This window comes from Somniosus microcephalus, chromosome 1, assembly GCF_052327205.1.
Source record: "Somniosus microcephalus isolate GS21.2 chromosome 1, FLI_Smic_1.0, whole genome shotgun sequence".
Taxonomy (NCBI): Eukaryota; Metazoa; Chordata; class Chondrichthyes; order Squaliformes; family Somniosidae; genus Somniosus; species Somniosus microcephalus.
In genome coordinates this window covers 221,314,809-221,328,289 of record NC_140987.1, presented here as the reverse complement: position 1 = coordinate 221,328,289, position 13,481 = coordinate 221,314,809, and the positions used below count along the sequence as shown (strand labels likewise).

The window sequence follows — 13,481 nt, the reverse complement described above, 5'->3', positions numbered from 1 at the left end:
CGAAACTCTCTGTGCTCCTGCTGTCGATCAGGCAACTGGTGGCGCGGCCGTTTACCGCGATATCCATCATGGAGCTGGATAGATGGTGAGGGAGGGCTTGATCCAGCGTCACGGAGGCCAGTATGTGGCTTAGTGAGTCACTATAGTCATCCGCCGAGACGGTGGTCGGTTCCGGTGACGAAATGGCGGTTGAGTGCGTTGGATACGATGGCGGCGGATGCCATGCGGCCGGGGGTACACAAAATGGCGGATAAGATGGCTGCTCCCACGGCCCGCACGCTGCGCTGCTGGCTGGCTTCCCCTTGCAGGCGTTAGCGTAATGGCCTTTCTTCCCGCAGCCCGAGCAGGTAGCTGTCTTAGCTGGGCAGTGCGCTCTGGGATGTTTTAACTGGCCACAGAAATAGCATTTTTGGGCCTGGTTACTGGGCATCGAAGCAGTTCTTACCGGAGGCTGCTGTCTCGGTTGGGTCGCTGCAGCGGTTGGTGCCGGGGGCGGCGGTCCCGTGTCCCACGGTTTCGATTGCCATGTCTCGGCGCCGTTACGGGGGTATGCCTCGAGGTTTCGGTGGGCCTCCTCTAACGAGAGCGCAAGGGCAATGGCCGTCTTCAGGTCGGGTTCCTTGCTTTCTAGCAGTCTCTGCCGGGTGTGGTCTGACTGGAGGCCCCTGACGAAGGCATCACAGGCGAGTCCCTGCGCGTGCTCCACAGCCGTTACCGCTTTACAATCGCAGTCTCTGCAGAGTGCCAGTAGCGCCCGTGCAAATGCCCCTACCGATTCTCCCGGTTGCTGCCTGCGGGATCCCAAGAGGTGTCGGGCGTAAATTGTGTTCACTGGGCGCGTATATTGCCCTTTTAGTAGCTCGAGGGCCGCCACGTACGTATTAGAGTCCCGGATTAGCATATATACTTGATGGCTCACCTGGGCGGTCAAAATTTTCAGTTTGTGATCCTCCTCTGTAACCTGTGAGATTGCGAGGAAGGATTCAAAGCAGCTCAGCCAGTGTTCAAACTTGGCTGATGCACCCACATCTTGAGGGTCGAGGTCCAGGCGTGGTGGTCTGAGGGCTCTCAGCAATGTCTGCTGTATCCGTTGCTGTTGTTGCTCCTCAGGTGTCGCCATTTAACTTTTAGCTAATAAAATTGATACGCTTATCAATTACTTCATAAAAGGTGATGAGTCGAAGAAGAGATGATGAGTCGAAAGAAGAGATGAATAAGGCTTTTATTAGCTAAGAAGAGACCATGCTTCTTCGTGAGTGACTGAACAAGTCTGAACGAAACCCACACAGTGGTGGGTGGAGTCAGCTGAGGCATGCCTCCATACACAGCGCCACCCAGAGGTGGCAATATACAATACAGTGGTTTACCACATGGATGTTTTCCAAAATGCTGTTGTCCGCATATTCTGAAAAAGCTGTTTGTTACAAAATGAAGTCTTTAACATAAAATGGATTAATTGATAGAACCTTTTCTGGTAGTGTTCCCAACAACTACACCAAAGGTAATGCATAGGTTGTGAAGAACTATAGGACATCCTACGAATGTGAAAGGTACCATATGAATGCAAGTTCTTTCATTTCTTTTCAACCTTTTATTTTTCAAAAATGTATCAACTTCCCCTTTAAAAGCTATTATGAATAGTTCTTTTAACCTCTCCTTTTGTTGATCTTAAATTTATGTCCTCTAGTTAATGACTCACCAAACAATGGAAATAGTTTGTCCCTATTTACCTCATCAAAACACTTCATAGTTTTGAACATATCTATCAGATCTCCTCTTAACCTTCTTTGTTCAAATGGAAAAATGGAAAGAGCCCAGTTTCTCTCGTCCCTCTTCATAACTAAAGCTTCTCACCCCGGACAGACTTTTGTTAGTGAGTGCTGTTGATTTTATGCATTAACAACAGTTACTGCACTTGAAAGAAATTTATTGTATGTGAATCACTGAGATATTTCTTAGAGAAGACCCTATATAAATGCAACTTTTTATTTCAAATACAAAAAAATCTGTTGTGAAATTTCAAACTTTTAAAAACAAAAATGATTAAAAAATGAATTCCACAGAATTGGTGCAGACACTGTAAAATTAAAAATAAAGCTTGAGGGTCACATTAATGTGTATAATAATGACAGAAATGTCTTAAAGAGGCAGTGTCCCTGAGATTTCTCTCCCCTTTCCAACTGGCAACTTGGATTGTGTTATGTAAAGGACAATAAAATAAGTAAAATGTACACATCAGATTACCTTTCTAATAGGCAAATTCTTTACAAAGTCCATCACAGCATCACTGTCTGCTGGAATTCGATACTGGCCATTTGGTTTGTTCATTTCACTGCAAACCTTGGACAACATCATGTTTGGTGCAATTCCTGGAAATATCAAGTAAAGCAATAAAGATTAAATCAGCACTACTATTTGCACTAAGATGCTCTTAAGTAGTTGATCTTCCCATACTAGCATATTTGAAGTCGTGTACTTCTGAGAACCCAGAAAATAACCATTTGTATCTGTTGTGTTCTGTTTCTTCCTCAACTAAGAGGGGAAAAGAGAGGGCCGTAATCTCTAATATGTCATCACACTTACTGAGACCTAATTGATGTGACGCATGCACATTTTAGATGGATTGCAAATCTTGCATTTATATTTGAAGTTTAAATACTGTATTGTGAATTTTGCTCCATTTTTGAAGCCATTTTAAACAAAATATAGCATTAATTCCCACCTCTCTCGCCCCCTCTTTAAATTGTCAGACTGTTTGTCCGACATCCAGTGCTGTAAAACAGAACTTTTCTCCAACTAAATATTGGGAAGACCGAAGCCATTGTTTTCGGTCCCCGCCACAAACTCCGTTCCCTGGCCACTGACTCCATCCCTCTCCCTGGCAAATGTCTGAGGCTGAACCAGACTATTCGTAACCTTGGTGTCATAGTTGACCCCGAAATGGGCTTCCAACCACAAATCTGCACCATCCCTAAGACCGCCTATTTCCACCTACCTAACATCGCCCAACTCTGCCCCTGCCTCAGCTCATCTGCTGCTGAAACCCTCACCCATGCCTTTGTTACCCCTAGACTTGACTATTCCAATGCACTCCTGGCCGGCTGGCCTCCCACGTTCTACCCTCCGTAAACTTGAGGTCATCCAAAACTCTGCTGCCCGTGTACTAAATCGCACTATGCCCATTCACCCATCACCCTTGTGCTCGCTGCCGGTCCGGCAATGCCTCAACTTAAAAATTCTCATCCTTGTTTTCAAGTTCCTCCATGGCCTCGCCCTTCCCGATCTCCATAATTTCCTCCAGCCTTACAACCCTCTGAGATATCTGTGCTCCTCCAATTCTGACCTCTTGCGCATCCCCGATTTTAATCACTCCACCATTGGCGGCCGTGCCTTCAGCTGCCAAGGCCTTAAGCTCTGGGAATCCCTCCCTAAACCTCTCCGCCTCGCTATCTCTCTTTGCTCCTTTAAGACGCTCCTTAAAACATACAAGAATCAGATTTGCCCTAGGTCTGAGCTTGTGTATTCTGCACAGAGAGTTGAAAATCACTTCCACTTAGAATACTCATGAGCAAACATTCTCAATCCTGTGAACATCACAAACAGGATTACTCAGGGTGAAGCCCATCCTCTTGGTTTTAAATCTGCAAAATGTGCCCAAGAATAACAGGATCACATGTCCAACTTCAATCAGGATTGTTTGATTGGCTGAAAAACGGAGTCTTTGGAGAAATTTTTAAGCCAAACAATATGATTTGCTGCTGATATAGTGATCTCCTCTACAATGGGATGGCCAAATCCAGATTGGGTGATATCTTTTCTGAACATGTCCATTCTGTCTGTAAGTGTGATCCTGACCGCTCAGCGGCTCGCCATTTTATCTGCCCCTCCCATTCCCACTCGGACATCTCCATCTTTGGCATGCTACATATTTAGAGTAGTCTAATGGTTGTGATACTGGACTAGCAACCCTGAGGTAATGCGTTCAAATCCCACCATAACAGGTTATGGAACTGAACTCAATACATTTGGTAATTTGTGGGTTAGCACAAAAAAAACCATGAAAGCTGCTGGATTGTTGTAAAACCTAAATGGTCACTAATGTTCTTTAAACCAGGGGTCACAGTCTCGAATAAGGGGTCGGCCATTTAGGACTTAGATGAGGAGAAATTTCTTCACTCAGAGGGTGAACCATCTTTGGAATTCCCCCCAGAGGGCTGTGGAGGCTCAGTCGTTGAGCATATTCAAGATAGAGATCAATAGATTTTTGAATATTAAGGGAATCAAGGGATATGGGGATAGTGCAGGAAAGTGGAGATGAGGTAGAAGATCAGCCATGATCTTATTGAATGGCAGAGCAAGCTTGAACGGCCAAATGGCCTACTCCTGCTCTTATTTCTTATCTTATCTGACACTGTTCCAACCAAGCGAGAGCTAGTGCGAATAATGTGTTGGGGTGCACTGATTATAAGACAAGGCATACTATTTTGTCCTTGTACAAGACCTTGGTCAGACATCACTTGGTGAGTGATACTGAGGCTTTGGAAAGGGTGCAGAGGAGGGCCACAAGACTATTTCCCAGTATAAAGCATCTTAGTTAACAATATAGGCTAAAAGAGTTGGGACTCTACTCTTCAGAGAAGTGTAGACTTAGGAGCAATCTGATCGAGGTTTTTAAGATGATGAAGGGAATAGATTGTGTTCCAGTTGACAGTTTGTTCTAATTAAATAGATTAGGGTGGACCAGCAATCACAATTTTAAGTTGTACAAGGCTAGATCTAGGTTAGATGTCAGGAGGTAGTTCTTTTCCCAGAGAATAGTGGACAGGCTTTGGCTCGTGCAGTGGACAGTGATTCGCTGAATTCCTTCAAACGAGAGCTGGATTTGTTTCTGGCTGGTGCAGAGATCATCTTGTACAAAAGGTAGATATTACATAGAATTATCAGGGCCAGAGCGATCTTCTGGACTAGCTTTGATCACCTAGATGGGTCAGAGAATTTCCCAGATTTTTTCCCCCAAATTGGCCTGGGTTTTAATCTGTTTTTTTTGCCTCTCCCAAGATAGCACATGGTTTTGGGCGAGGTGGAGAGTGTATATATTGTTTGTGTGTATATATTGTTTGTGTGTATATATTGTTTGTGTGTATATATTATTTGTGTGTATACAGGTAGACTACCCTTTATCCGAACTTCCGAAAACCGAAACCCTCTAAAAACCAAAGGTTTTTTCGGTCAGCGTAAGTCGTGCGCACGACATGACCAGAGTGGCGCACGACTTACGCTGAGCAGAGGGTCAGCGTAAGTCGTGCGCACGACCCCCCGCGGACCCCCCCCCGACCCCGACCCCCTCCGACCCCCCCGCGGACCCCCGCCAACCCCGATCCCCCCGCGGACCCCTGCCAACCCCGACCCCCGCCGACTTACGCTGAGCAGAGGGTCAGCGTAAGTCGTGCGCACGACCCCCCGCCGAACCACCTGACTCTCTTCCAAAGGCTCGAAAGCAACGAGAGCTCTGAGCCCGCGGCGGTGCCGGCCCCTGTTCCGACCGAGCACGACGACCTGTTGGTGGAAATGCGGAACTTCATTGCATTCCAGGCTAGCAGCGACGGACAAGCCACGACTGCGGACCCCCGCCGACCCCGACCCCCGCCGACCCCCGCCAACCCCGACCCCCGCCGACCCACCTTCCGAAATCCGAAATTTTCCGAAAACCGAAACACGGCTGGTCCCGAGGTTTTCGGATAAAGGATAGTCTACCTGTATATTGTTTGTGTGTATATATTGTTTGTGTGTATATATTGTTTGTGTGTATATATTGTTTGTGTGGGACAGGCTGGGTGGACCAAAGGGTCTTTACCTGTCCATCATTATTCATATGTTCATAAGCTTCATAACAGCATTTCCTCTTTCTCCTGGACATGCTGAAGCCTTAACATTGACTTTAGAAGTTTCTAACTTCAGCGAAGATTCATCAGACTGATACCTGGGATGGCAGGAATGACGTATGAAGAGAGATTGAGTCGATTAGGCTTATATTCGCTAGAGTTTAGAAGAATGAGAGGGGATCTCATTGAAACTTATAAAATTCTAACAGGACCAGACAGACTAGATGCAGGAAGGATGTTCCCGATGGCCGGGGAGTCCAGAACCTGGGGTCACAGTCTAAGGATAAGGGGTAAGCCATTTAGGACTGAGATGAGGGGGAATTTCTTCACCCAGAGAGTGGTGAACCTGTGGAATTCTCTACCACAGAACGCAGTTGAGGCCAATTCATTAAATATATTCAAGAAGGAGTTAGATATATTTCTTTAGGCTAAAGGGATCAAGGGATATGGGGAGAAGGCAGGAACAGGGCACTGAATTTGGATGATCAGCCATGATCTCATTAAATGGCGGAACAGGCTCGAGGGGCCAAATGGCCTACTCCTGCTCTTATCTTCTATGTTTCTATGCTATAACCCCTCTTATTCTGTCCAGCAGGGAGTATTGGGGATGTCTGGTGGCTCTCTTAGTATCTGGGGGCGGGGGGGGGGGAGCATTGACATTTTGGGTGCAAGCCCCTTCATCAGGACACAGTTCTGGCATTATGGGGGTCTGTGCCGAGAATGTTGACCTGTGTTTTTCAATTTTTTTGAATTATGTGCTTCCGACATTTTCGATTTTCTTTTCAGACCTCCCTCATCTCTAGGTACTTATCCCCGCCACCACCCCGCCCATTTCTCCCTTATTTACACCATTTTCCTTGTTTTGACCTATTCCAAACCATTTTCATCATCTTAGCTATTTGCATGTTCTTTTGTAGTTTAATAACTTCCTATTTAAATTATTTGTTATATCATCGAACAGTTCCCTTTGTTTACAGGCCATCCAAACCATTAATTTCCTCTTTTGTTAGGACTTAACAAAAATAACTTTGTTATTTCCTCCCACCCACCCCACCCCATGTATTTTTTTTGCAATCCTTCAGCTTTTAGTTCTGACAAAGGGTTGCACGGACCTGCACCTGCAACATCTTTTATCTTGACAAATGTTCAGATGCTGACTGACCTGCTGTTCTATTATTTGTGGCAATGTTATAAAGTTACTTCCATGTCCAAAATGGAGACAGAAAAAAAAGGTTAAGTGAAAGAAACTATAAACGCAACGTATTACCTGCACTTGCTGTTAATTTTGTCTTCTGTTCAACCCTGAAACGCATTTCTCTAACAGCCTCCTCTGCTGTAACACCAAACACAATTGGTTCTCTCTGCTGATGTGATTCTTTTTCACTGCTCTGCAGATAAGGATCTGTCTGTTGTATTTCACAATGGACTGACCCCTGCTGTAACACAGGAGGGCTGTCTTCAAAAAGTATTGGTGAAATGCCTTCCAAATCTTCACAGGATGGCTGTAAATCATCCACGTTTTCTTTTACTGCATCAATATTTCAATAAAATTGTCAGCATAAAAATATATAGATTTTGGAATGTAGCTTAAAATTACAGAGTCCCATTTTCTTACACTGAAAATCTGCATTACAAATACAAGTGCATTGCTTTCTTTGAATTTCTATAATTTAATCTGATAATTTCTTCTTTTACTCTATATTAAACCTTTATATCCATCACTCAGTAAATCAGTCCAAATATATCACAGTCACTGGTTGGTAGATGTAATACTTTACAACTGGATTTAATGTAGCTGGAGTTGCGTCAGCTGTGGCACAGTGGGTAGCACACTCGCCTCTGAGTCAGAAGGTTGTGGGACTTGAACACATAAAGCTAGGCTGACACTCCAGTGCTGTGCTGAGGGAGTGCTGCACTGTCGGAAGTGCTGTCTTTCAGATGAGACGGTAAACCGAGGCCCCGTTTGCTCTCTCAGGTGGACGTGAAAGATCCCATGGCACTATTTTGAAGAAGAGTAGGGGAGTTATCCCCGGTGTCCTGGCCAATATTTATCCCTCAATCAACACAACACAAACAGATTATCTGGTCATCATCACATTGCTGTTTGTGGGAGCTTGCTGTGCGCAAATTGGCTGCCGCGTTTCCCACATTACAACAGTGACTTCACTTCAAAAGTACTTCATTGCCTGTAAAGCGCTTTGAGACGTCCGGTGGTCGTGAAAGGCGCTATATAAATGCAAGTCTTTCTTTCTTTAAATTTGTTTTTCAGGAAAGGGCAATGATGCAGCTTTAAGTTGTTTTATTTAATACAAACATAAGTTTAAATGAAAGAACTACTAGGATCTTGGCCAAAATAGATATGAAATTATGCACTATTGTTACTATTATTTTTTCTTTAAACAATAGCTATACTCAAACTTCTGTTATGAAACTGCATTTCTAAGGGAAAAGTAGGAAGCAGTGTTATTTTTTCTGTTATTGCTTATTTAAAACAGAAAATGCTGAAAATAAACAGTATATTTGTCGGTCAAATATTTAGGTTAATATTTCAGGTGCCGACTCTGTTGGAGCAGCTGTATATTTCCAGGATTTTTTATTTTTATATATTTCTAGCATTTACAGTTTATATACACATACACACAGGATTACTTGCATTTATATAACTCCTTATCATATTCAAATGCATTTCACACAATGAATTCATTTGAATAAAACAGGTGAGCTAGAGGCACAAATCACTATGGAGGGGTAGGATATTTAAGTAAATATGACTTAGGCTAGGGCTGAATTGGGAACTAAACATTCCTGCTTACAAGTACTCAGGAGAGACAAGGCAGTTGAAAAGAGGGGTGGCAGCATTAATCAAAGATTCCAGTACAGCACAGTAAGGATGATTTAGGGATGGTGAAAAAGCTGAACCTATTTGTGACCTCGGAAAATTGTGTGCAGGATACTCTGATATTTTAATGAAAATCCTGGCCCATTTTAATGAAGCTCGCCTATTTCAGATGGGTGCTTCCTGCCTGCCCTGGAAAAACACATCAGGCCTGAATTTGCGATTGGAGGAGTCGCGCGGGCGAATGCCTCCAAACTACAAGTAAACTCCACACCTACCTGATGGTCCTGGAGGTTCGGACACTTGTGCTCCTGTGCCTCTACGCGTACGCCTGCGTAAAGGCCACCGTGTCCCAGGGCGCACGCGGTTCGCAAGCGCCCTGGCATCACGTGGGCCAGCCTAACCAATCAAAAAGTGGGATCCCCATAAGCATGAATAGGAATCCCCTAAAAAACACAATTACACACCAGTTAAATAAAAATAAATCATTACATGTTCAAAATTAATTAAAATATAATTTAATTAAACATTTAAAAAAACTTAATTTTTTGAAAAATAAATGTAAAAGTTTTAAAGGGGCTAAAAATAACCTAAACTAATTTATATTTAAATAATTTTTTAAAAATTATTTTAATATTTATTTAAACTCTTACGCTGGTAAAAGGCCTTACGCCTGCTTTTACCAGGCATAAGAGTTTCACGGGCATTCACTGGGCAGTCAACTATCCGCCAGTGAATGTCCATTTCCCGGGGATGCAGTGGATCTGTCAAGCTGTAACTTGACAGATCGCAAGTTCCAGGTTTTCGCGCATGCGCCTCACACACGGAAACTCGGCACTTGCGGCGCACTTACTGCGGCGTATGCGGTCATAGGCCCCGGAAAATCCAGGCCATAATGCACAAATTGGGCAGAGGTCCTGCACTATACTCATTTATTGGACGAAATCAATCTATACGAAAAAGTCTTGGTCTGCGATACCTCAGTTATATGACCATTAAATGAGGAAGTAAAATGATGACCTTTTGTATCACCTTCTCTATGACAGTAGTACGTCCTTTTGTGTTCAGGCCAGTTCTGTCTTTGTTCTAAATGCTCTGTTATATCCAGGTAGGCTTCATCGAGACTCACTGATAGAAAATTAGGGTCATAGTCTACTAGTATCTCTTGTACCTTTAACAAAAAACATTTTTAAAATATTTTAAAGCTTGTAAAGGCATTGATTAGCAACTAAACTGCATCACAGTTACAGCACATAATAATATATCATATTCTTCCATCAAAATGCAACTGAAGCTTTATACTCCACATTCCATTAGGCAAACAGCAGTTAGTTACCAATTAAAAGAAAATGATAGCCTGGGGAATATTTTCACTACAAAAGAATTTCCTTACATATATTATTTAAAAGAAAACTAAGAATCGATGTCCTGCCTGGTAGCAGACAGTTTCAATTTAATGACTAAGGGGGAAATATTCTGTATCGCCCCGTTTGGGGTGCCATTAGCGGCCGTGCACAAAGTTTAGCGCCTGGCGCTAATTATCGCCTCCAACGGCAAACTTGGCTTTTATCGCCCCTGGAGGTGATTGGAGCGCTAAATCAGACGCTTCACACTTGTCTTAAGGCGCAAAGGCCAAGGAGCGAGGCGCGACCTCAGAACGCTGGCGAAGCTCATGTGATGTCAGTCAGCAATGGAGCACAGACACACTGGCTCCGGCCAGTTCTTAAAGGGGAGGTCTGACAAAAGGTCATCGACCTGAAACGTTAACTCTGTTTCTCTCTTCACAGATGCTGCCTGACCTGCTGAGTTTCTCCAGCATTTTTCTGTTTTTATCTTAAAGGGGAGGGTTGATTTTGCACTCCATCCACATCCTGCTCATTGCAGTCTTGAATCTAGGCCTGGAGAGACCTGTACATCAAATCTGCAGGAAAGAACAATGGAGAGACCCAGGGAAAGAGCTCAGAGTGCAGCCCCCACAGTCTCTTCTAAATAGATACAAGGAAGGGCAAATCAAAATGAACCTGCAAAGTGCTGCTCAGTATGCAAAACTCTTTCACACAGTGTTGAATCTCTCCAGAAGTCTCTCTCTCTCTCTCAGAATGCGTGGTGCAAAAATGTCACCAACAAAAAAAGGCAGGAAGCGGTCGCCTTTAAATAGCGCTCCCCCAGTCCCTTCCTGACTGCAAAACACTCCCCTCAACCTGTCGTTGCTAGCAGCAGATGGTAAGGCAGGGGCATCACTCAATATCCGGTCTGGGGCGCGACCGGGGCATTGCGCACTCTGACGTCACGATCTGCCGGCGCAGGAGATCATGGCGGTAGTGTTTAGCACCGCCGCAAAATGTCTAGTTAATTTCTCGAGCGGCGCAAACATCGCCGCGCTGGGCGCTAGTTGCTTTGCGCCCCATTAGCACCCTCTTAAGGCGCTAACGGGAAGCGCAAACAACTGAATTTTTCCCCAAGTGTCCTCTTCCTCCACAAGTGCTTCACCTGAAGTAAGTATTACTGACCTATAATTTCCTAGCCTATTTTGTCTCTTTTTTTTGCTACCTTTGGCACAATTATCCTTTCCACATATTTTTGGAAAATTATCAGAACCTCCATTATTTCTTCCGTAGCCTTCATTAGGATTCCTGTATACAAACCATCAGGGCCCAGTTAGTTGTCCACCTTAACTTTGAGTACTGTAACTTCTTTAGTATCATCTTTCTTTAAATAATAGCCTCTGGCTATTGTTCAAAATCCACCTCCTCTGTGAAGACTGAGGCAAAGTACTTATTTAGTGTATTTCTGCCAGTTCCTCACTCTCTCCATTACAGGATTACATAGGAACAGTTAATGGGCCATTCACAATGATAATCACATTTGCCCAGCCATGTTGCGACTTGTTTTGCTAGTACCGTGCTTTCTGCAATCATCTCAAACTAGATATTTTTTTAATTCTTATTTGTGATTACATGTTTGCATTATACATTTATGAGACATGCCACCTTTTTATGGTCAGATAAATCAGCACAAACAATATGTTTTTGCACTACTATTGAAACAATCATATCACACATTCCAAGCCTAATCTGAGTCTTAAAATAATGCTCAATATTCCCCGCATACCACGCTCTGTGAACCAATCTGCACTATTTAATACATTTTGTGCAATGCACCAATAATTCATAAATGATTCATGAACCTGTGATTTTGACTCCTCCCTTCTCTTCCACCGAGAAATGGTGGGTGTATACTCCAGATTTGCTTCTATACCATGAATTGTAAAGAGTTTTGGCCCAAATTTTATTTCTCTGGTAGTGTTGCCAAGTATTTTCAGCACTATGAAAAGTGGTCCGAGTGTACTTTAGCCATATGGCATAGGTTAGTCCAGTGGTGAGCAAAATACGGCCCGTATCCGGCCCACCGACTTGTTCTATCCGGCCCGCTAGACGGGATAGAAATAAAGTGTGAACCGGAGCTCGAGTTGCACATTAGTCTATCCGCTTTCACTTCTCATGGGTCAGGTACAGACCCGAACTGCAGCCAGGGAATACATAGTAATACTTAATTCAATTTATCAATTCGCAAAAGTGATTCCCCCCGGCCCGATCTTAAGAGGATCCGTTCTGCAATTCTGGGCTCCAATGACGGATGTCCATACCCAGAATGCACTGTGTACTCAAATATGCCCTATCCATTTAAGAGTCACGTCATGCCTGCTCATCTCGATGACTCTTTTAACAAATAAAGGGACCAGCTCTGCGTCTTTCCTCTCCCGGTATCCAGAGTACGACAGCAGGGAAGTTCTCATCCCTGTCTTAGACACGGGAGTGGATCCCAGAGTACAAGGACTACAGGTAACGCGACTGTAGTTCAGGCCTTGCGAAGCCTCAGGCTCCCATACTAAACACACTAAAAAGAGAACAACTCTCGCGTCAGAGGCCCCGCAGACTCGAGCCGCTCTGCCAAGCAGCCACGTAGACTTTCAGTACAACATATAATTGATCGATCAATCATTTTATTCATTTAGTAACGGAAGATTTTACTATTTTGCACGACATTTTTGTGTATTTAAGATAGTATCTGACTACTATCTGAATTTTTGGGCTGGATTTTCTCAGCGGTGTCGGGAGAGCTGGTTTCCGGGTTCCGGTCCCACTCCCAGCTGCAGCCGCTCTGTCAAAGGGATTTTCCCTTGATTGGCCTTGTTAAGCCCGCCCTGCAGGCTTATCGGCCAATTAACAGGAAGCGGGTCTGATGACGTCATTTGATGACGCGTCATCAGCCGGTTTCCTTAAAGGGACCACGGCCACATTGAGTTTGACAGTTGCTCTGTCAGTGTTCGACAGCATTGAGGTGCTGCAAACACAGACAAACACTGCACAAAGGTGGATTGCTGCACCGAGACTCTCGCACGACTCCCTACATATGCTTATGGAGGGAGTCACAGCACGCAGGAAGGTTCTCTTCCCTTCCAAGGGCGGAAGAGACCACCCCAGGACACCAACGCAGCCTGGTTGCACAATGCACAGGAGGGCAAAAGCAGGGATGTCGTCAGGGGTCCCTGGCTGCAGTGGCGCCAACCTTTCAATGATCTCAGTAGATCACGAAACGTTACTGCAAAGCCACACTTAAACTCACCCTGCTGTGCCACTCATCACATCCCCATCACTCTGCCTTCCCTACCCTACTCCTGCACATCCTTCCTCACACCAACTTGCCTTGCACCTCCACCTAACCCTCTCTATCTATATTATCACTTCCCCATCTCAGTAGCC

General features: G+C 44.4%; 1 protein-coding gene across 5 annotated transcripts in view; it reads right to left on the bottom strand.

Annotated features, from left to right (window-relative positions):
- Positions 1-13,481, bottom strand: part of polk (polymerase (DNA directed) kappa) — a 117,107-nt gene that overhangs the window by 33,122 nt on the left and 70,504 nt on the right. For 4 of the 5 annotated variants that reach the window (XR_015078717.1, XM_085990572.1, XM_085990595.1 and 1 more), the window contains 3 exons: positions 9,739-9,889; positions 7,150-7,410; positions 2,245-2,369 (listed from right to left, as the gene is read on the bottom strand). Coding sequence is in view for 4 of the 5 variants with exons in the window: in XM_085990572.1 (XP_085846698.1) it covers positions 2,245-2,369; positions 7,150-7,410; positions 9,739-9,889 (537 nt within the window). In the remaining variant the exon portion in view is untranslated. The remainder of the gene's footprint in view (positions 1-2,244; positions 2,370-7,149; positions 7,411-9,738; positions 9,890-13,481) is intronic. The other variant, XM_085990582.1, reaches the window with a different exon arrangement.